This window comes from Schistocerca piceifrons, chromosome 8 (genome assembly GCF_021461385.2).
Source record: "Schistocerca piceifrons isolate TAMUIC-IGC-003096 chromosome 8, iqSchPice1.1, whole genome shotgun sequence".
Classification (NCBI taxonomy): domain Eukaryota; kingdom Metazoa; phylum Arthropoda; class Insecta; order Orthoptera; family Acrididae; genus Schistocerca; species Schistocerca piceifrons.
Window position 1 is genome coordinate 491,788,848 of NC_060145.1, and position 25,297 is coordinate 491,814,144.

Below are 25,297 nucleotides of genomic sequence, written 5' to 3' on the forward strand. Positions count from 1 at the left end.
AAATACACAGGCTGCTTAAGATTAATAAACTGTACCAAGTGAACTGCCTCAATGTTTTCCCCCATTTTCTTTTTCTTTTCTTTTCTTTTTCTTTTTTTAATTTCATTTCTTTCTTGGTCAAATCCTTATACCTTTATAACACAAAGCTACTCAAGTATACATCAGACAATATGTCTTATAAGAGATTTATCTGTTATAATCTACAACCAACAATATTAAGTATATATTATGAAGGATACTGTACATAATCTCTGATTTATTTCAGCAGCCTTCCTGCCAACTAGTGTTCCTCCAGTTTTCATTAATGGCATATTACAATAGCCAAGTAATTCTTTGACAGACAGTTACAAAGTCTGCTTGTTATAGAATAAGATTATACAAGGTGTGGATAAAAAATGATGAGACTGATGCTGTCACAAAGTACGCATGCACCAAAGATGAACGACTGATAGCCGTGAAGTGTGAAGACTTCATAGTGGGATGAAGCATCTCTGGTGTGGCCATGGACTTCATTTATGTAACAGCTGTTATTTTGCTTTGCTGTAAAAATGGTAAGTGTAAAAATAAAGCAAGAAATTGTCATGAAGTATCACATCAAACTTGGAAAAACTGCTAGTGAAGCCTATCTTTTACTGACAGAAGTTTATAGAGAAGACTGTTTACCACTCCTGCAAATTTCTGAGTTGATCAAGTGCAAAATGGCTGAGAACATGTTGAAGATGACTTACCTCTGGGATGCTGTTCAGTATCAAAAACAGATGAAAATATCAAAACAGTAGGTAATCCGATTCAATCTGATCACCGCTTGAGTATTTGATCGATTGCCGAAACTGTAGGAATTGACATGGAAAGCTTAAAGCAAATTTTACAAAACAATTATAACATGAGAAAAGTGTGTGTGAAACAGGTGCTGAAGATTCTCATGACTGAGCAAAAAGCACCTTGTGAAAATGTTTTAGAGAGACTTTGAATACCATCGAAAATGATCATAAACAGTGTTTATATATGATGAATCTTGGTTTTTCACTTATGATCCAGAAATTAAGTGCCACTTCATGCACTGGAAGAGCTCAATTGACAGAGAGCGAAAAAAGCTCGAATGAGCAAATCAAGTTCAAAGCGACGACAATTTTTTTTTTTTATGTTAATGGAATTGTGTATCTTCACTGGGTTCCTGAAAGTCGAATCATTAATCAACATTACTATCTCTTCTTGCTCAATTATGTGCTCACACTGCACTGTCTGCTAAGAGGTTTCTAGGAAGTACAGCTTCTGAGTGTTAGACCACCCGTCTTACTTGTCTGACCTAACACTTATCTATTTCCAAAGGTCAAATCGGCACTAAAAGAAACAGAATTTCAATCAATTGAAGCAGTGAAAGAAAAAGTGACATGTGTGATTGAGGAGCTCATAGAAGAAGACCTCCAGCACTGTTTCCATCAATGGAACTTTGCGTAGAGCATTGTAGGGATAGAACATGGGAGAATATTAAGGGTGACAATGACTAAATATGTACATCTTTTTTAAATAAAATGTTTTGCGGCAATAGTCCCATTATTTTATAGCCACACCTCGTATGCTGTTAAGAGTTTCGTGGGTTATCTCAATGGATTCTCTCATTCCTTCTTCAGAGACATCCTTCAACAGCATTTCAGAAGTTCCTCACATCCAGCATTGTGCCTCCATTCTCTCTCAAGTCTTTACTTAACACTTTCAATTTTAACAGCCACATTTAGTCTGCTCACCCTAAAGGGATAAATAACTCTATAATGACTCTGTCAAGAAACAAATTAGCTCAAAATTTTTTATCTTCACATATAAGAGCACAAACTCTAATTTATCTTTGCATCTTGCCAGCCTTCTGAACTAAACCTTCATTAAACTGCAACCCCCCTTGTTGAATCCAGTTATGTACTCCTATCTTTTGTCTTTCCTTCTGTTTTTTATATGAGCCCTTTTTTTCAATTTCTTCCAATTCCTAATTGCTCTGTTTATCCATTTTTTCCTTTCATCTTTAATTCATATTTACTCCACACTTTATTCTTTCTGTCAACTCTATACCAAAGTTGGCACAGTGCCTATCTTTAGCTTCATTTTCTCGCCCTCTGAGTCCTGCTGGTACCTTTCTGTCTTCCCTGACCAAACCATTTCACCACTCTGAAAAAGTAACATGTAAATGCCAAAAACTTGGATAAGATGAGCCAGTAATTAAATATGAGTGTGTGTTATCTCCATCCAACAGTGAAGGCCATGATCTTTCGCAGCAAAAACCTGAGATGTGTGAAGGTGCATTATGATAATGGAAAATAACTTTTGTTCTTTGCAAGATGTGGCCATTTAGTCTGAATATCATCCTTCAGTTTTTCCAACCGTCAACTTAACGCTCCCATGGTGATGGTGCAACCTTGTGGTGGTCACTCTCAGAAAAAGTTGCTGTAAGTTTTTCTGCAGATGGAATCATTCCCTATTTCTTTGGTGGGACCTTTTGTCATCCACTATGATTCATCTACTGTAAAAAAAAACAGAGAAACTCAATCGCATAAGGTTTAACTAAGTCCAAACATCCTTGAGCAATAGTACTTTTTTATCTTTGGTCAACAGTCATCATACATTGAGCAGAAAGCTTTGCCACGGCCAAGATTTCATGTAAAGCATGGCCATGAACTGAGATCATTGCAGTGTCAGGAAGCCTGCATATCTTTGACTGACATTCATTGAGTATTCATGAATATTCAATAACCTCTTTGATCATATAGGTTCTGAGCCCTCATTATCTCCATTAGATACAGAATAATTTTTAAATTTTGGCATCTCATTTCTTTACTTTAGAAACTATGTAGCAAGGACTGTTTAATGTCCAATCCTGTATATTAGTTATGGCAAAACATTTTAAAATAGGATACTTTACCTTACATCATAACTGAATGTAATCCATTTTCAAAGAAGTATTGACATAATTATTTACATGATCATTACAAACAGCTAAATGAACCTCTGTGAAACTTTGCAGTTGGCATCTAAAGAGTTTTACATTTTAAAAAATCACAGTAGTTTGGCTACATTAATGTCATCTTTGTCTTCAGCTGAGTACTTCTCGAACATCCCTCATACAATCTCTCTCTGTCTCTCCTTATGCAATTTAGGCAAATGAGTGAAAAAAAAACTTTAATATTTGAACTGATTAGAATCTAATATGTGGATAACTGACTGATTTGGAATTTTGCTTACATGACAGTACTCTTAATTTTGCCTTAGCTGAGACCGAAAAAAAGATAAGTATTACCTTAAGAGACCAAGTACCACTCTGCTTATGGAAGCCTGCCAGTAGTGTTGCCATATCAAGCTGATTTTCCTTAGTGTAAGAATCTTACAATTCTTGAGTAAGTTTCTTTATGTGCTCAAGCCCTACTACCAAGTTGTAATCGGTATGTTCAATAAAGAGAATATAAAATACTTCACCAGCGATAATGCAGCCAGAATAGTATCCTTAATGTAATATTGGGAAAATACCTATAGTACTGCAGTTTTGTTTCTTAATTAAAATCTCAAAACCACCTACAGTTGTTTAAGCTATAACTTTCTTAAATAAGCATAAATAATTAACTAATAACTCATTGAACTGAAGACAAACATACAGAAATGCTTTGCTAAAGTAAACAGTATTCTGAAACAGAAATGATGCATATTAGTAATTGGGATGGACTGCTAGCATTTCACAAGCAAGTAACTCAGGTTGAAAGTGCTTAACATATAACAGGCACAGATAAAAACAACAAGTATAAGTTAGGGTAACAAATGCAAGCAAAGGCAACATTCACATTTCAAAGGCTCATGGGTGCACAACTAGACTACATAATTAACATTAGGAAGTAAAGCAGAATGAATGAAACTACACACAGTTGCTGCTGCTGCTTATTTTATTATTATTATATGAAAACTTGTTTTGAAAGTAGGAAAGATGGCATGTGATAAAAGATTTATTGGGCTAACTGTCTTGTATAACAAAAATATTTTGGTATGCTTATTTCCTAAATAACATTAATGTATCATGCACTTGAATAAATTTAAATTGCAGGAAAATATATACATTTATCAACTGGTGAAGACATTACATAGGAGAAATAACAGGCAAATTGGAATAAAAATCTGATATGCTATTACCTATTGCAGACAATTTCTACAATACAAAACAGCAATTCAAATAATTATTGACTTAAAAACAGCCAAATTTTACATAGAACTCATAAATTAATGCACAATGCAACTGTAGATTGGAAGGCAGTGGAATCTCAAACTACAGGATACAGCATTTTCTTTTTTTAACCTATCAGAGCTTTCGCATGTCTCAGTGCATGTCATTCCTGCACTGTGTTAGAAGTAAGAAAAAAGATGATTGCTCACAAAGAACAAATCAAATGATGAAATGGAATCTTAAAATACTAATTTTGTTAGCATCTGAAACATGAGAGGCATACAAAAAATTTTCTTAACAGTGCACAGCAAAACACAATTTAATAAAAAGTGTTGCTATGCTATTAGCAGAATTTTAAGTACATGTGCTCCACTCTAAGTCAATTAAGATAATTTCAAGTCTGAATTGATTACAATGACGGTGGATGCCATAATATATCATGCAGTCATTCTTATTCAATACCAAGAAATAATAAAAAATAAAACAAATATTTATATAGGTTGACTCTTACACAGAAGACTAGAGCAACCAGCCACTTTTTACAATTTTATTTATTTACTTAAACAGCACCATTACCACTTTTGAACTGATAGGTTCATCTTCAGACTTTTAGATTTCATTTTTTGTTTCCCCACCTGACAAAACTTCCCTGGGGTGGTGATGCCCTACAGCCAAAACAAAATGTGAGACAACGTCTTTTTAATTGTCATTGTGCCTCATGATGATTTTAAGTGGTGTAAACAAATAATTATTATTATATGGAAGATGTTTCAATTATTTACAACGAAGAACGCGCACTGGAAAGTAATGGCACAGATTCTTCATTGTAAATAACTGAAATATCTTCCATTTAATAATAATAATAATTTGTTTACATCACTTAAAATCATCTTGAGGCACAATTACAATTATAAAGACATTGTCTCACATTTTGTTTTGGTTGTAGTGCATCAACACCCCAAGTAAGTTTCATCGAGTGTAGTGGTGGTAGTGGTAGTGGTAGTGGTGGTAGTAGTAGTAGTAGCTTTATTCATCCATAGATCTCTTTTTTACAATGATACAGCACATGTCAAAGTATTTACAAGTTTAGACCAATTTAAAATAAGCTAATGGATATACGCATATATTTACAGACTTCTAGTTAGAGACAATTATTAAATTTACTCCTCGCCTACAATACTTTTTTTACAAATAACTTACCGTATTTACTGGAATCTAAGCCGCACTTTTTTCCGGTTTTTGTAATCCAAAAAACCGCCTGCGGCTTAGAATCGAGTGCAAAGCAAGCGGGAGTTCTGAAAAATGTTGGTGGGTGCCGCCACAACTAACTTCTGCCGTCGAATATATGTAGCGCCACACAGGCATGCTTTGTAGGCACAAAGATACATACTGGCACCAAAATCTCTGCGTCAGTAAATAAATTAAAAAAAAAGTGGAAGACGAGCCTTTTTCCTCCGCCCAGAGTTTCGACCACTGCATTTTGGTACATTATCCAACGAAGTAAATACAAATTCTGTATTGTTGGTCTTCGAATGTAGCAGCATTTCAATGTACTATGAAAATCCGACTAGCAAGACTGTTTGGGATGTTTGTCAAGAGAAGAGATGGTTGCTAATAGGAGCTTTTATGAATTGTGAATCACATGTAGTATTCTCTTTGCCATAAGATTAATACGAATATAAACATTTTGCCATGTATTGTTTCGTGTTTGCTACTATCTCATTTAAATCCTGTCTACCTAATAAACTACGAAACTAGAGTGAGACAACAGCAAACGGGGAAGAATATACATATCATGTCATGTTTATATTCGTATTATTCTTATGCCTGATAGTGATACAGTCAGAAATGAAGCACGGCAACTGACTAGATTTTTAAATCTAAGATGACTCTAATTTCTGTGCAGAATGTAATGAACTAAAGAGGCACCTGCAAAGATTTTGGAACGGAGAAAAATTTTCGCTAAAATTTCGTTCAGAACATCATCTATCATACGCAGTCTGTTATTCGGTTCTTCTTGATCATTATCAAAGAAAGCAGTAGTGTAAGTAACAACAAATGTTTCGCTAATGAGACGACTCCTCTCCATTCTTTATTTGTAAGCGGCTGTAGCGCGCACAAAAGCAAGTCACGCCGCGAGCGGCGACAGGCCGTAAACACGCACTATCAGAATGCGACAAACAATGCATGACACAGTGCGGTAATGCATTTTCAGCTTGGAGTGACGTAAACACCTATAACCAAGAGAACGGCACTTACCAGATCAAAGAAAAAGAAGCAATCAATTCAAACCAGACGAAGCACGTGAAAAAGGAAGGATATCCGTATAAATACGGACGGAGCGCGTGACGCGTAGCAATGGCTACCTGGTAAACCGTAACTGCTAAGCCTACGACTCGAGCCAAACTACTGCAGCTGTATCGTCATTCATTTGACCTAAATTGTGTCTCATATTACAACTAGGCGAACTTTGTTTCGATTTGGAGGTGCGACCTAAAACTTTTCTCTCCCCTTGAATTTCGAGTCTCAAATTTCAGGTGCGGCTTAGATTCGGAAAAAATTTTTTTCCTTGATTTCGAGTCTCATTTTTCAGGTGCGGCTTAGATTCGAGTGCGGCTTAGATTCGAGTAAATACGGTATTAAATAATGTAATGCCACACTGCTCACTCATATCTCACTAATAGTCACTGCACACACTATACACACATTGTTTCATTACACACACACACCACACACACACACACACACACACACACACACACACACACACACACACACACACACACACACTCTCACACTCTCTGATGATCCCTGGGCCATTTTCTGTATCGCAACTTCCCATTTCCTATCCTGAAAAACTGAGTCAGCATCCCTCCACAATGAGTAAGATGTTGAGCTCAGAAAGAGGAAGAAGTGGTAGTATTGTGCTATGCATAGCTTGGGGGTAAGTATTTCTAGAATGGAAAAAAGGAGGAAAAAAACATAAATTAAAGGTGTTATGTGGAATGTTTGATGTTTTATAAACATTATTATTATTATTTATTTGTATAACATTTTTTTATCAAACCCCTCTGTCTTATCTAAGTAATCCTTCAATTTATAAAATGTATTGCATAACAGGTACTTTTTAGCTGCCTTTTTAAATAAGTGTATTTTTGAAATTTCTTTAATCTCTTTTGGTAATTTATTGTACAGTTTTACTCCTTGGTAGAAAATTCTGTTTTGAGTTTTATGTTTATTTTTTCTTGACAAATGTAAGTTGAGTCTATCTCTTGTTGCATGGTCATGGACAGAGCTGTTTGTGCAGTAATTACCAATGTTATTTTTGATGTGTATAACTGACTGGTAAATGTGTTCACACGGAGCAGTTACAATCCCCAGCGTTTTGAACAGATCATCACAATGAGCTCGACTAGTATTTTTGGTTATTATTCTTATGGCTCTTTCCTGGAGTTTGAAAATTGTGTTAACATTTTGTGCATTTGTTCCCCAAAAAAGAATGCCATAGCTAAGAATTGAGTGTATATATGAATATTATGTAACTAAAAGACACTGCATGTTACACACTGACGATAGGATTCTAAGGGCATAACATTTTGATGGCATTCTGTTTGCAAGTACCTTTGTGTGTTCACACCGCTTCAACTTAGAATCAATATTCATTCCTAGAAATTTTGCATTTGTTACACAGTCTGTAGAAGTGCCATCTACATTTAATTTAACATTGCTTATTGACCAATCATAATCTTCCTTGAGAGTTTCATTTGCTTTCTCAGCAAAGAGTTCTCTTGTTTTGTCAGTGAATACAATATTGCTGTCATCAGCGAAGAGAATTTTTTCAGCATGAGTAACACTACTGGGAAAGTCATTGATGTATGAGGAATAGTATTGGTCCTAATATGCTACCTAGCAGAAACCCTACATTAATGTATTTTGGTTGTGATAAGTGTTTTTTCTAAATGTTTAGATCTATTTGATGTACGTGTTATCTCTACTCTTTGTACCCTATCTGATAAGTATGATTGAAACCAGTAATTAGTTACCTGCCCCTCTTATTCTTAATGCTTCAAATTTATTTAATAGAATCTTGTGGTCAACTGTATCAAACGCCTTAGAAAGAGCCAAAAATATGCCTGTGATACACTCATCTGTATCAAGAGCATCAAGTACAACTTTTGTGAATTCTACTATGGCTTACTCTGTATTTTTGCCACCAAACTGTGATTCGCTTAAAAAATTGTTTCTATTAGTTTTGAGAATGGTGACAGTAGGGAAATTGGCCAGTAATTTTCTATGCCTTCTGCATTGTCTTTCTTAAGCAAAGGTACAACTCTTGCCTGTTTTAACTGCTCTGGAAATGTCCCTGATGTGAAGGATTCATTTATTATATTTGTTAAGGGGCCTTGTATAATCCATACGAATTGTTTCAGTACACACATTGGTACTTCATCTAAGCCTACTGACTTTTTATTTTTTAGTTTTTGAACAGTTTTATTGACTTCATTCTCTGTCGTAGGAAGTAACATCATAGTATTTAGTGCAACATTATTTACAGTTGTTATATTTGTTTTGGGGAATTTTTGCTGCAACTTCTCTGCAGTACTTGAAAAATGCTCGTTTACATAGTTTGCTAAGTGTTGCGGATCATTTATTACCTTACTGGCCTCCCTTAGCAGTACATTATTCTGCATTTGTTTGCCTCTCCCCGTTTCCTTTTTTATAACATCCCAGACTGCTTTGCTTTTATTCTCTGCATTATATATTATTTTGTCATTACATGGGGAAATAAAACACAAAATAAATGTAAAGCATGAACTAGCCATCTGAAGCTGAACCTATCGGTTTGAAACCGGTAATGGTGGGTGCTGTTTAAGTAAATAAATAGCATTGTAAAAAGTGGCTGGTTGCTGTAATCTTCTGTGTAAGAGTCAACCTATATTTTGCACACAGCCACAGGCTCAAAATGTCAGTTTCTGACAAAATAGCAAAACAAATAATTACCTCGAACAGTGACCACTGCACAGAAGATGGAACAAACATTAAACTTGCAAAATTGAGGAGCTGTACTTCGGCAGCAGTAATGAATGAAGAGAGTTGGTGATGGAATACAAATCTGACATATTTTTATTTTACAAGAAATGTATCTGGTGCCTTATCTCTGCTGTTCCTGAAGGTATTTTCAATCTTATCTTTATGGTGTGTATGTGGAGTCGAACAGCTTAAAGGCTGCTATTGTGGCACATCGTTCTCATTCCTAACAAAATTCTCTAAAGTTTAATGTTTTCAGCTACTTTGGTTCAGCAGCCCTACAGTAGTCTGATGTGATATTCAATCCAAGTATACTTACTCAACATCATTAAAAATAATAACTGCGCCGGGTTAACCTGTCGCCAGCACACCAATGGGCAAAGACGTAGCACGAAGATCGATAGTAGGCACCGGATCAAGCGCCTATCATGAGTGAGGCCAGAGACACACTGACAAGCAACACGCCACCAACGCCCTCTCAACAGCAAGTATTTAGGGTGCCGCCACTATTCAGAGGGTCTGACTGATTCACTCTTCCAGTTTGGCGTCTGTCATTCACTCGCACAGCGGGCTCAGTTCAAATTGCAGGTTACGACAGCACTTAGTGACCAGATTAGTGACCATAGTGGCACCAGCAATGAGTCTGGAGTTTGTAATAGCAAGATTATCGGTATAGTCTGCAACAGGGTTATTACTGATGAGCTCGTACCACGAACGTGGGCTCTATTCCTGTTAAGTAGCAGCTTCGTGTAAAAAAAGAACCGTATTGATGTACATGTGAATTTGTGTTGTAGAAAGAGGATACCGTCCACCCACCTTTAACAACATCCTCTCCCTTGCGGAACAAGACACTACAATAACCATTTCCAACTATGATGGCACGATTTGTGTGCTACAATACAACAGGTAGTCGTAAAGTTTTAATTATCCCCAAGACAAAACTGAGCTCGAATTGTGAAACTTGCTCCTCCTCTACATATCAGCCCTCCAATGCAACACATCCTTCCCAACAATGGCTGATGCAGTGGAGAGACCTCAGCAGCAGAAGTCTGCAACTTAGCTGTTTGAGAAATGCACTACCTCAAAAAATCACCTCGTCAGCATTCTGAAAATGCCATTCGTGCAACGATTTCTTCCTCTGACAAAAGAGAAAGGAGTCACTGGGCGCTGTGTCAGGAGAGTATGGGACTGAGGCAAAATTTCATAGCCCAAAGAAGCAGTACATATAACTGTGTCTCGTGCAGAGTGAGTTGGAGAATAGCTGCCACTCCTTTGGACAGATTCTCCTGGCACTTCATCTTGACTCCTCCTGTAATCTTATCAGGGAATTCCAGTAATATACTCTTATGACAGTTTGCTTTTTATGAGCGTCATCTGTTAGCACTACACAATGTCAATCTCAAAAACTCTCAGTATAACAGTGTCTGATTATGAGCAGTTCTTAGCCTTCTCTGGTGGAGGTGAATCCACAAGTTTCCACTAATTTGCTTCTTTAAATCATCCCTGGAGATTAGGCACCTAAAGCAGTCCTCTGCACTGTTCTGACACAGCTGCTGCATCTGTTTGACAGACTTTCTGAATGCGTGTGAACAGACCTAACCCTAGTGGCTGACGACCTCGATAGAGTTCGAAATGTCGTGCCAGATGCCAAAAAAGATCGACGAACTTTTTCCACTATCTCCTAAATTGTGTTACACTACGAGCACTGGGATCCCCATTTCTTTTGTGATCCATCACTCTTCACAGATGGATAGTACGCCACTCCGTTCTTTGTATTTGTTTGGCCACAGTGAAAATATCCGCCAGAAAACTAATTACCATACCTACTCCACATAATTGAGGCCTGAGCCACTTTGTGCGACTTCTCTAGCAGCGAGCTACAGTACTGTAATATAGGGATTTTAATGTATACCACAGCTACAGAGAACAAATTATTATTATTATTATTATTATTATTATTATTATTATTATTATTTTCCCGCTTGAAGTGGTTCCCCTGTCTATTGTGAAGACAGCGTAAACCTTGCTGAGATGCTGTTGCAATTATTGACCTTTCCTTATGTTTTGCTGTCATTCTCAATTTCCTAGGAATGAATACAGTACCACACTAATTTTAAATTTCTCTGTCTACTGGGCACAAACAACTACTCTTCAAATGACATTTTAATGAGAGCAGAACGTACATTTTCTTTTGACAATGAGCATCACACGAAGTACCTTACAAGCAGCCTTTGTTTGAATGAATTCGAACTGTACATCGCAGAAACAAAACAACAAATATTTTTTGAAGTTCCTCAGAAAATCTATCTGGGAAACGTTAGGAGTGGGTCCTGTATACCAAGCAACAGATAGCCAGCATCGTGCTCTCGATTAACATTTCTCTAAATCCAACCAACTTACTATATAGATCATAGTTCTTCACTAACTTTCTCTCATTCTCTATTTTTTTAAATTTATTCTTGAGAATGGGCTTACTGGTTTAAAATCATCTTGCATTCCTCTATTTGATCTCAAACCTCACATACAGGGTGGGATTATAGCTGTGAATATTTTTTTATTTATCATTACTTATCACTGATATTTCACGGACCTAAAAGAGAAAGGACTGGTAATTGTTTACCCTTACATAATCTCAGGAAGGTGTGGAGAAAAGAATGAAAAAAGTTAGGAGGAAAGAATAAACAAAAAAGTTGTCCACAGTTATAGCCCCTTATGCAACTTTTTCACTTTTTGCCCACCTCGTATTTGTTTATCGCTCAGTTGTGACTTTGCACAGGTACACTTTAATGTTAGACTTCATTTCCACGAAACTGACTTCTTAATAATGTCTGAATACAACTGTAGAGGATATCTCATTGGCAGTTTGTTTTTCTATAATAGCAATGACAGGGGACATTAGACATTGCCTAACCGAAGTCAACAAGCTAGCAAAATGAATCAATGTCACTAGTGATTACAAGCAGTACACACGATTCAGTTACTATCGTTACGAGCTTGCTCATCAATTACAAGTTACCTGAGGCGAGTTCTTCTCTTGGCGAGAGTCCTCACTGATGCGGGACAGCTGGGGCGCCTCGGCCACCAGGCCCTGAGGCTGAGGCTGGTGCTGCTGCGGAGGCGCCATTTGCTGGTGAGGGTGAGGAGGCGTCGCAACCCCCGCCACCTGCGACGGCAGTGGGGATCCCGTGCCCGCGGCTGGGCTCCCGCCCTGCGGCTGCGGGCTCGCGCCGTCCGCACTCGGTGGGAATGCGGGGTGGTGCTGCCACATTGTAAAAATAGTACCTCGCAGCTTCCTCTGGGTCGAAATTGTTCCCTCCTATCGTAATTCTGTTCCTCGAATGTCTAGCACGTGTTTGCTCTCGATCATTGAACCGACTGACTTTTTTCTTCGATTATGCGTGTGAATTTGAGGGAAATGAATCTTTTGAACTTCACTGTGATCTGTATGCTTCAGATCTTTTTAGGTTTTCATAATATAATCCTACAAAAATCTCTCAAGTATCTCCATCAAAAATATACAACAAGTTTATAAATGTACCTCAACTTAAGTATGCAAAATTCCTATTTCAGTCGCGTTCTTGTCCACAGCAGCTTTTAGAAAGGTATGGTAAATAAACTACTTTAGAAATGTTTGGAGAAGTTAGCCAACCTACTGTCCCTGCATTACTGCCCAGGGATTCTCACGACAAATTACAGCTTCGTAGCAGTCAGTGCTAAAATTAAAATTCACGACACTGAAATCTGAGAAGAAAAATTATTTGCACAGTCCCTATTCTTGTTATACAGTATTGTGCACTCAGAAAAAAGAAGACACGAGATACATGCAGGCTGCAATATAATTGTGAAATTTTTAATCAGCTAATGTATCAGAGGAAACAAATGACTACATAAAAAAGAACAGAAATCCATTACTACTTAAAAAAGCTTATTAACAGCAAGTGCACGTGGATGATGCCGGTTTTAACAACCGTCTACCTTTCAGAGATAGAGGGGGCTCTCTTATTACAATATAGTACCAACAAAATGCAGCAGAACGTTAAGTGATCATCTATGTGAATACCCGTATGTCCACGAAGCAGTCTGCACTAATAAAGAAACAGAAGATACGAAAATATGGATTCAAATGTTTAAGATTGTGAAACAGCACCACAGGCAAGAAACAAATGTCGTTCCAAGAGGTGCACAGTCACCAGGAACTGGGAGCTGTCTCCAAATCGAGCTAATCGGCAAAAATAATGACGAAAAATGAAGGTTACGGCTCAGCGTACTGCCGAATGATAAAAATTGCAGCCAAATGGAACTATCCTCAGTGGAAAAGGATACAACTCGATAACGCAGAAAAGCTGCCGATACATCTCGAAAGCGTACAATACGGGGGGAAAAGGAAAATGCAAAATGCTTATCAAAATGGAGTCTAAGAAAAGTAAAGGAATGTTTGTGCCAACAACAGAACCACAAGCAGAGCAGTGCACACTAGACGCAGAGGTGTTGGCGCACCTGCGAGGCCAGCTGTGCCTGTGCCTGTGCCTGGTGCCTGTGTTCTGGGCTCTGCAGGTTCTCCCCACGCCACTCATTGTCTGTCTCCTCAGAGTCGTCAAACTGAGACTTCCACTGAGATGCCAAAGTTAGACCTGAAACACACAAATGTTACAAACATAAATTTTATAAAAAAAAATAGTAAGCTAAATGTCAAACTGGCATATCAGGCTATGATGAGCTACTATTAGTTTGTGAAGTATAAGGCAGAACTGATGGGCAAACTGGGCTAATTGCCTTCAGCAAGCAAAATGTATAGCACCACCGATACATGGGTATAAAAGTAAAAGTCAATGCTGCCAAGTTTTCAGAACTAGTAGTTCCTTCGTCGAACAGGATACAGAATAGATTGCAGAAGTGTCAAAATGAAGAGCAAGTCACTCAGGCCCACGATGACAGAGACCCAGCAGCTGTGAGGACAAATCTAGAGGCACAGTCCAACACATACACTCACGACAATCCCTCTCGTTTTTGTTATACACTGCGACAGCAGTACTCTGAGCAGACAGAAAGCTATGTTTCTCAATACGATACCATGTGGAGAAAAACAGTATCATTTAATTGATTTGTAACGTAATTTTTATGATAGGAACCATATGCAGTGCCATAAAAATTGACACTCACTAAAAATCACACCACATTTGTCTTTATTTAGTTTCCTAAGGATGCTGGGAAGTATGAAATGAAATGTTACAGGACAGGTTTGATTGACTGATTGATTGATCGATTATTATGATTCTCTTCTAACCAGATATTTGCCAAACAATGTCATTTTCTTCTAGTAAATAGCAGAAGATCTGACTGACTGTAGGAAGGTGATGTATATTTACTCAAAAAGGTGAAGCTTTCTTTACTACACTTTCAATTGAATCAGTCAGTGTCGAGTGTAGGAAACACATATGCAATGCAATACCCTGATTATTTAAGGTATGAAATAAGCCCCTCAAACTGTAGCTGAAGGGAAAATTACACAGACATGATAATAAAATGTCAAAACCAATAAAACAGTGTCCCCACCACAGAAGAAACCAATCCCACAATTACAATTACATCCTAGCCATAAATGGCAAGAATCTTGAACAAATTTACTTTTGAAGCAAAAGCAATTACATCTACAAAAATATCTGTGTATAAGAAAATCTAGTGAAGTGCAAGAATGTTTGAATTATTAGACTCCATACAAAATTATTAAGTGTCGGGAAAAGTGCCTATCATAACAAGAAAAGACAAGAAAATCTAGTGAAGTGCAAGAATGTTTGAATTATTAGACTCCATACAAAATTATTAAGTGTCGAGAAAAGTGCCTATCATAACAAGAAAAGACAACAGAAATGTACATTTCTCATGCATGAAGCAGGTGTATCTATTCTCCAGCTTTTAGTGGAGTGACCTGCAATTATACACACAGTCAGAAGTATTTCTTCATAAATAAGTTGTTCCTTATGTCACTGTGCTTCAGCCATTCTTACATTTATTTCAGAATTATCCAGTCTCTTGGTAATTTACTAAAGCCTGGAATGCAAAAATATAACTGCTTCATCAATTAAGTAGAAAAATAATTAAAAACAAACATAAATCTAATGGCTGGCTTCTTTGCCTCTGTCACACATAACAATTTTCACAGCAGTGTCACAACTGCATGTGTTAGATTGTAATAGGGGTGTCAGAGAATGTATGTCACAGACGTTACATTCACAGAATGTTTACAAATGTGCCACTTCTGACCAACTCCCTCTGATACCTCCCCTTCCATCTTTGTCTACCCTCGTCCTTGTCGCAGCAGACTCACTGTCTATGTGGGGTCCGAGTGAGCTGTCCTTCCCCAGATATCCCTCTATCATCTCTGAAGAAGGAACTACATAGTTCCGACAGCTCGATAGTGTTCACTTTTATATGTGCCTATTGGGCACCTGTGGTCTAGCGGTAGCATCTCTGATTAGTAATCAAAATGTCCTCAGTCTCAGGTGCAAAGCCCGTCACCACCTTAATTTTGATTAGTAATCAAGCATTGCCAGCCAAAGACTTCTTATGCCGGAAGTCACACTCGTTCTGCCAACTGCCTTATTAAGGTGGACAGAGGAGTGGACAGAGGTTCATGGCACACTCTTGTCCTTGGGGTGGGAAACTGCCCCTAAAGGTGGAAGAATCAGCAATTATCAATGCCATGAGAATGCAGAAGGAAACCACTGCATTAAAGACACATAATGTGTGGCCTGCAATTGGAAAAGTGTCATGGTGATCTCTCCATTGGCAAAAGATTCTGGAATAGTCCCCCATTCGGATCTCCAGGAGGGGACTGCCTCGGTGTGATGACCATGAGAAAAAGATTGAATAACCAGCGAAAGGATAACGTTCTATGGGTTGAGGTGTGGAATGTCAGAAGCTTGAACATAATAGGGAAGCTAGAAAATACGAAAAGGGAAATGCAAAGGCTCAATCTAGATATAGTAGGGGTCAGTGAAGTGAAATGGAAAGAAGACAAGGACTTCTGGTCATGTGAGTATATGGTAATATCAACAGTAGCAGAAAATGGTACAATGGGAGTAGGATTCATTATGAATAGAAAGGTAGGGCAGAGAGTATGTTACTGTGAACAGTTCAGTGAAAGGGTTGTTCTTATCGGAATCAACAGAAAGCCAACACTGACAATGATAGTTCAGGTATACATGCTGACATTGCAAGGTGAAGATGGAGAGAGAGAGAGAGAGAGAGAGAGAGAGAGAGAGAGAGAGAGAGAAAGAATAGAAGAAATGGTTACAGGAGAATACAGGCTTGGGATGCTGAATGAGAGAAGAGCAATACTAATTGAGTTCTGTAATAAATTTCAGTTAGTAATAGTGAATATTCTGGTCAAGAATCACAAGAGGAGGACGTATGCTTGGAAAAGGCCGGGATATATGGGAAGATTTCAGTTAGATTACATCATTGTCAGACAGAGATTCTGAAATCAGATACTGGATTGTAAGGCATAACCAGGAGCAGATATAGACTCAGATCACAATGTAGTAGTGATAAAGACTAGGCTGAAGTTTAAGAGATTAGTCAGGAAGAATCAATATGCAAAGAAATGGGGTACAGAAGTATTAAGGTATGACAAGATACACTTTAAGTTTTCTAAGGCTATAGATACAGGAATAAGGAATAGCCCAGTAGGAAGCACTGTTGAAGAGGAATGGACATATCTAAAAAGAGCAATCACAGAAGCTGGAAAGAAAAACATAGGTACAAAGAAGGTAATTGTGAAAAACCATGAGCAACTGAAGAAATACTGCAGTCAGTTGATGAAAGAAGGAAGTACAAAAATGTTCAGGGAAATTCAGGAATGCAGAAATACAAGTCACTTAGGAGTTAAATAAATAGGAAGATCAGAGAAGTTACTACGAAATGGCTGCATGAAAAATGTGAAGAAATCAAAAAAAAGAAATGATTGTCAGAAGGACTGACTCAGCATATAGTAAAGTCAAAAGAACCTTCATTAAAATTTAAAGCAATGTGGTAACACTAAGAGTGCAACAGGAATTCCATTGATAAATGCAGAGGAGAGAATCGATAGGTTGATAAAGCACGTTGATGCCTCTATGAGGAGTAAGATTTGCCTGATGTGATAGAAGAAGAAACAGGAGACAGTTTAGAGGAGATAGGGGATCCAGTACTAGAACCAAAATTTAGAAGAGTTTTGGAGGACTTAAGATCAAATAAGGCAGACGGGATAGATAACATTCCATCAGAATTTCTAAAATTGCTGGCGGGGGTCGGGGGGGGGGGGGGGGGTCGCAAAAAAAGGCTATTCATGTTGGTGAGTAGAATGTATTAGTCTGGCTACACACCCTCTGACTTTCGGAAAAACATTGTCCACACAATTCCGAAAACGGCAAGAGCTGACAAGTGCGAGAATTATGACACAATCAGCTTAACAGCGCATGCATCCAAGTGGCTGACAAAAATAATATAGAGAAGAATGGAAAAGAAAATTGAGGATGTGTTAGATGACAATCAGTTTGACTTTAGGAAAGGTAAAGGCACCAGAGTGACGATTCTGACATTGCCATTGACAATGGAAAAATTCAGGAGAAAAAAACTGGCGTTCTACGGATCGGAGCATGGAATGTCAGATCCCTTAATCGGGCAGGTAGGTTAGAAAATTTAAAAAGGGAAATGGATAGGTTAAAGTTAGATATAGTGGGAATTAGTGAAGTTCGGTGGCAGGAGGAACAAGACTTCTGGTCAGGTGACTACAGGGTTATAAATACAAAATCAAATAGTGGTAATGCAGGAGTAGGTTTAATAATGAATAAAAAAATAGGAGTGCGGGTAAGCTACTACAAACAGCATAGTGAACGCATTATTGTGGGCAAGACAGACACGAAGCCCACACCTACTACAGTAGTACAAGTTTATATTCCAACTAGCTCTGCAGATGACGAAGAAATTGAAGAAATGTATAATGAAATAAAAGAAATTTTTCAGGTAGTGAAGGGAGACGAAAATTTAATAGTCATGGGTGATGGGAATTCAGCAGTAGGAAAAGGGAGAGAAGGAAACGTAGTAGGTGAATATGGATTGGGGGGAAGAAATGAAAGAGGAAGCCGCCTGGTAGAATTTTGCACAGAGCACAACTTAATCATAGCTAACACTTGGTTCAAGAATCATAAAAGAAGGTTGTATACATGGAAAAAGCCTGGAGATACTGACAGGTTTCAGATAGATTATATAATGGTAAGACAAAGATTTAGGAACCAGGTTTTAAATTTTAAGACATTTCCAGGGACAGATGTGAACTCTGACCACAATCTATTGGTTATGAACTGTAGATCAAAACTGAAGAAACTGTAAAAAGGTGGGAATTTAAGGAGCTGGATAAACTGACAGATTTTCAGGGAGAGCATAAGGGAACAATTGACCGGAATGGAGGAAAGAAATACAGTAGAAGAATGGGTAGCTTTGAGGGATGAAGTAGTGAAGGCAGCAGGAGATAAAGTAGGTAAAAAGACGAGGGCTACTAGAAATCCTTGGGTAACAGAAGAAATACGAACTTAATGGATGAAACGAGAAAATATAAAAATGCAGTAAACGAAGCAGTCAAAAAGGAAATCAAACGTCTCAAAAATGAAATCGACAGGAAGTGCAAAATGGCTAAGCAGGGATGGCTAGAGGACAAATGTAAGGATGTAGAGGCTTATCCCACTAGGGGTAAGATAGATACCGCCTACAGGAAAATTAAAGAGACCTTTGGAGAAAAGAGAACCACTTGTATGAATATCAAGAGGTCAGATGGAAACCCAGTTCTAAGCAACAAAGAGAAAGCAGGAAGGTGGAAGGAGTATATAGAGGGCCAATACAAGAGCGATGTACTTGAGGACAATATTATGGAAATGGAAGAGGATGTAGATGAAATGGAAGATACAATAATGCGTGAAGAGTTTGACAGAGCACTGAAAGACCTGAGCCGAAACAAGGCCCTGGGAGTAGACAACATTCCATTATAACTACTGACGGCCTTAGGAGAGCCAGTCCTGACAAAACAATACCATCTGGTGAGCAAGATATATGAGACAGGCGAAATACCCTCAGACTTCAAGAACAATATAATAATTCCAATCCCAAAGAAAACAGGTGTTGACAGATGCGAAAATTACCAAACTATCAGTTTAATGAGTCACAGCTGCAAAATACTAACATGAATTACTTACAGACGAATGGAAAAACTAGTAGAAGCCAACCTTGGGAAGGATCAGTTTGGATTCTGTAGAAATAATGGAACACGTGAGGCAATACTGACCCTATGACTTATCTTAGAAGCTAGATTAAGGAAAGGCAAACATACGTTTCTAGCATTTGTAGACTTAGAGAAAGCTTTTGACAATGTTGACTGGAATACTCTCTTTCAAATTCTGAAGGTGGCAGGGGTAAAATACAGGGAGCGAAAGGCTATTTACAATTTGTACAGAAACCAGATGGCAGTTATAAGAGTCGAGGGGCATGAAAGGGAAGCAATGGTTGGGAAGGGAGTGAGACAGGGTTGTAGCCTCTCCCCGATGTTATTCGATCTGTATGTTGAGCAAGCAGGGAAGGAAACAAAATAAAAATTTGGAGCAGGTATTAAAATCCATGGAGAAGAAATAAAAATGCTGAGGTTCGCCGATGACATTGTAATTCTGTCCGAGACAGCAAAGGACTTGGAAGAGCAGTTGAACGGAATGGATAGTGTCTTGAAAGGAAGATATAAGATGAACATAAACAAAAGCAAAATGAGGATAATGGAATGTAGTCCAATTGGGTGATGCTGAGGGAATTTGATTAGGAAATGAGACACTTAAAGAAGTAAAGGAGTTTTGTTATTTGGGGAGCAAAATAACTGATGATGGTCAAAGTAGAGAGGATATAAAATGTAGACTGGCAATGGCAAGGAAAGGAAAGCGTTTCTGAAGAAGAGAAATTTGTTAACATCGAATGTAGATTTAAGTGTCAGGAAGTCATTTCTGAAAGTATTTGTATGGAGTGTAGCCATGTATGGAAGTGAAACATGGACGATAAATAGTTTGGACAAGAAGAGAATAGATGCTTTTGAAATGTGGTGCTACAAAAGAATGCTGAAGATTACATGGGGTAGATCACATAACTAATGAGCAGGTATTGAATAGGATTGGGGAGAAGAGAAGCTTGTGGCACAACCTGACTAGAAGAAGGGATCGGTTGGTAGGACATGTTCTGAGGCATCAAGGGATCACCAATTTAGTATTGGAGGGCAACGTGGAGGGTAAATATCGTAGAGGGAGACCAAGAGACGAATACACTAAGCAGATTCAGAAGGATGTAGGTTGCAGTAGTTACTGGAAGATGAAGAAGCTTGCACAGGATAGAGTAGCATGGAGAGCTGCATCAAACCAGTCTCAGGACTGAAGACAACAACAACAACAATGGAAGCAAGACTAAAAATGAATAAAGACATGTTCATAAGATTTGTCGACCTGGGAAAAGCATTCAACAATGCGAACTGGTGCAAGAGGTTTGAAATTCTGACAAAAATAGAGGTAATCTATGGGGAAAGATGGGTAATATACAATATGTACAAGAGCCAAAAGGGAATAATAAGAGTGGAAATGCTCAGATTAAAAAGGGTGTAACAGGGATTCATTACTACTGTTCAATCTGTACATCAAAGCAGCAATAACAGAAATAAAAGAAAGGTTCAGGAATCAAATTAGAATTTAAGGTGAAAGGATGTCAATGATATGATCTGCTGATGACATTGCTATCCTGAGTGAAAGTGAAGAATAATTACATGATTCACTGAGTGGAATGAACAGACTAATGAGTACAAAATATGAACGAGAGTAAATCGAAGAAAGGCAAAGGTAATGAAAAGTAGCAGAGAAAGGAACAGTGAGAAACTTAACATCAGGATTGATGGTCATGAAGTAGAAGAAGTTAAAGAATTCTGCTCCCTAGGTGGTTAAATAAAACCAATGATGGACAGAGCAAGGAGGAGATCCAAAGCAGACTAGCATTGGCAGAAAGGGCACTCCTGGTCAAGAGAAGTCTATTAGTATCAAACATAGGCCATAATTTGAGGAAGAAATCTTTGAGAATGTACGTTTGGAGAACAGCAGTGTATGGTACTGAAATATGGTCTGTGGGAAACTAGAACGGAAGAGAATAAAAGCATTTGAGATATGGCGAGAAGAATGTTGAAAATTAGGTGGACTAATAAGGTAAGGAATGAGGTCCTGCACAGAATTCAAGAGGAACCGAATATGTGGGAAACACTGACAAGGAGAAGGGACAGGATGACAGAAATCTGTTAAGATATCAGGGAATGACTTCCACAGTACTAGATGGAGCTGTAGAGGGCAAAAACTGCAGAGGAAGGCAGAGATTGGAATACATCTAGCAAATAATTGAGGACATAGGTCTGAGATGAAGAGGAGAGGAATTTTTGGTGGGCCACACCAAACCAGTCAGAAGACTGATGACTCAATAAATAAATAAATTTGGGTACTACACATTTCACCACATGAAGGTAAATATTGGCCAATAATTTTGATACTTTATCAGTTTTCTCACTTTTATTTCTTTTGATACCATTTGTTTGTGAAAATTTTGCTTATATTTCACAAATTTTTTTGTAGTGTTAAGCAGTTTAAATAGCTAGATATTATCAACATCACAGTACTGAAGATGTTCATGTATCAGAAAAATATTTTCCCAAAAGAATGCTGTATCTTTAAGAAGACCACAAAATTGTTAAATGCTTCTCTCTCGTGATAAAAATTTAGCTATGAAACTATTCTCATTTGAAATCATAAATCCTCTCCCTTTGTATTACGTAAGATAATTGTAGTTCAGTAACTGTCACCATAGTCCATAATCATAATCATTATACTCTGACCAGGCTGTGATATAATATGGTGCTTTGTAATTAAAGACTGGACTATAATGAAACATTGAAAGTCCAACCTTCCTTCACTGCATAGACTTTTTCTGTAATGCACGAATGTCCCATGTTTTCGTTAATATTAACCCCAAAGTTGGAAGCTGGTGTTAATAAATAATAGCAGGGAAAGAAACCATCATTTTATAGAGTTTTTTTTTTGTGTGTGTTCAGCATTAACATATTTTTGTGCCGTCAGTGAACCGTTTGTCCTTTCATATACTCAATTACTTCTTTTATGTCATTGAGGGCTTACATCTATGAAGTAACCAAAGTTTCTGTCGTGTCTCTTAATTACAGTGCTATTCGAAAAAACAATTTTGGCACTTAAAACACATCAGCTGGTTGTAGACTTGCTCTCTATATTTGAGTACCACCCAGCTTCTCAACATGCAAAATGGGGGACAGATTGTGCTTGACTTTCCATCCAGGATACACAGAGATACCCCGTAATGTTGATGATCTAGTTACTGAAGTTATATGATCCTACAGAGAATTTGTAAAAACTGAGTAAAACTGCCACTAACTAATGGCATCAAAGTAAAATTCAATCAATAAAATTAATAAAATATGAGGCCGAACTGCTAGATGGTGCTCATCTTTTAGGAGTGAAATTTATAACAACCGCCTATAGACACTTATAAACACATATAAAAGTATACATATGTACATGAACTTGAATAAAAAAATGGGTAAGAACAAAAGAATATCACTAAATCTATGGGAATGTTAAAAATATGATGTGATAAAAATATACCTCTGTATTTGCTAAAAATTTTATATTTTCACAACAGAAAATTTGCTGAATGACCTCTGCACAAATTCATTTTTCTTTATAATGTGAGGGTGGGAGGTAGATGGAGGAACAAGTGATTCAATGGGTACACTGAAATATAACTTAGAAAATACTTTGGGATTTTATGAAGATAAATCATTTCCTTTCATAATGTACCTAAAGGAAACATTTAGCTTAAGAGAAAGACAGGCACCAGCTTAAATTGGGCACAGAAATAAATTCAGTGGCAACAAGTGAAAATTAGTGATGGACCGGGGCTCGAACCCAAATTTCTTGCTTTACATGAGTGGTCGCCTTAAATGCTTTGGCTATCCAAGCACGTTTTCTGTCCAGCCTAAATTTTCAACTTGTTGCAGACTATGTACGTAGTCCACCATCCACTATCCATTATCCTCACTGCTCACAGCTTTACCCAACTGCTGTACGAGTTTGAACATAGTGTGCATCTGCACTGAAGATGTCAGCAATGACCATCAAGGCACAAACAATAACTTATTTTTAAGTTTGTTAACAAAATTTACAACAGAACAGACAACTTTTCAACCCTGGATGAATAAAGTACTAGTTTTAAAATTAATAATGTCAGCTCAGAGGGACAGCAACAGTTAAATACGATTCTAAACTGTCAGACTGATTCTAAAAGCCCAAATCAGAGCCAGCGTATACTGCAGCAATGCTATTCCTTTATAAATGTCCATATTCTTAATATTTTGCAATAGTATTATTGGATCATCAAGCACAAAATGGAACTCACCACCACCCCCTCGGGTGACCTGTTGTAAAGCTGACACATTGTCATCATCAATTACTGCGAACTGTGTGATGGAGGCATCACGATTGTTGATGCGACAGCTAGGGGGGCGACTCGTGGGGCCGCCAGAGTGGAAACGCCGAGACCGGTGCTCCTTGACACGCTCACGCAAAGGCTCGCGGTCTGTCGACGGAGACGAACCCAGTATACCTGTAAATAAAAGCACCGTGCGTATAACTCTCAGACGTATTATGCTTTAGTTTATCTTAAGACTACTCACTCAATGATGACTAAGATTATTTGTATATTTATAATGGGTGCTCTCCTTAAGCGTGTAAAAGCATCACTATAAACGGGTTGTCGTAAATAGGTGAATTACTTTCCATATGGGAGCATCCCTCCCTATGAACCATGGACCTTGCCGTTGGTGGGGAGGCTTGCGTGCCTCAGCGATACAGATAGCCGTACCGTAGGTACAACCACAACGGAGGGGTATCTGTTGAGAGGCCAGACAAACGTGTGGTTCCTGAAGTGGGGCAGCAGCCTTTTCAGTAGTTGCAAGGGCAACAGTCTGGATGATTGACTGATCTGGCCTTGTAACAATAACCAAAACGGCCTTGCTGTGCTGGTACTGCGAACGGCTGAAAGCAAGGGGAAACTACGGCCGTAATTTTTCCCGAGGGCATGCAGCTTTACTGTATGATTAAATGATGATGGCGTCCTCTTGGGTAAAATATTCCTGAGGTAAAATAGTCCCCCTTTCGGATCTCCGGGCGGGGACTACTCAAGACGATGTCGTTATCAGGAGAAAGAAAACTGGCGTTCTACGGATTGGAGTGTGGAACGTCAGGTCCCTTAATCGGGCAGGTATGTTAGAAAATTTGAAAAGGGAAATGGATAGGTTAAAGTTAGATATAGTGGGAATTAGTGAAGTTCGGTGGCAGGAGGAACAAGACTTCTGGTCAGGTGACTACAGGGTTATAAACACAAAGTCAAATAGGGGTAATGCAGGAGTAGGTTTAATAATGAATAGGAAAATAGGAACGCGGGTAAGCTACTACAAACAGCTTAGTGAACGCATTATTGTGGCCAAGATAGATACGAAGCCCACACCTACTACAGTAGTACAAGTTTATATGCCAACTAGCTCTGCAGATGACGAAGAAATTGAAGAAATGTATGATGAAATAAAAGAAATTATTCAGATAGTGAAGGGAGACGAAAATTTAATAGTCATGGGTGACTGGAATTCGAGTGTAGGAAAAGGGAGAGAAGGAAATGTAGTAGGTGAATATGGATTGGGGCTAAGAAATGAAAGAGGAAGCCGCCTGGTAGAATTTTGCACAGAGCACAACTTAATCATAGCTAACACTTGGTTTAAGAATCATGATAGAAGGTTGTATACATGGAAGAACCCTGGAGATACTAAAATGTATCAGATAGATTATATAATGGTAAGACAGAGATTTAGGAACCAGGTTTTAAATTGTAAGACATTTCCAGGGGCAGATGCGGACTCTGACCACAATCTATTGGTTATGACCTGTAGATTAAAACTGAAGA

At 38.1% G+C, this 25,297-nt stretch overlaps 1 protein-coding gene across 4 annotated transcripts in view; it reads right to left on the reverse strand.

Moving 5' to 3' along the window:
• LOC124712506 (tau-tubulin kinase homolog Asator) overlaps positions 1–25,297 on the reverse strand; it is a 625,336-nt gene that overhangs the window by 49,189 nt on the left and 550,850 nt on the right. For all 4 annotated transcript variants that reach the window (XM_047242811.1, XM_047242808.1, XM_047242809.1 and 1 more), the window contains 3 exons: positions 23,738–23,944; positions 13,718–13,851; positions 12,237–12,479 (listed from right to left, as the gene is read on the reverse strand). In XM_047242811.1, the coding sequence (XP_047098767.1) occupies positions 12,237–12,479; positions 13,718–13,851; positions 23,738–23,944 (584 nt within the window). The remainder of the gene's footprint in view (positions 1–12,236; positions 12,480–13,717; positions 13,852–23,737; positions 23,945–25,297) is intronic.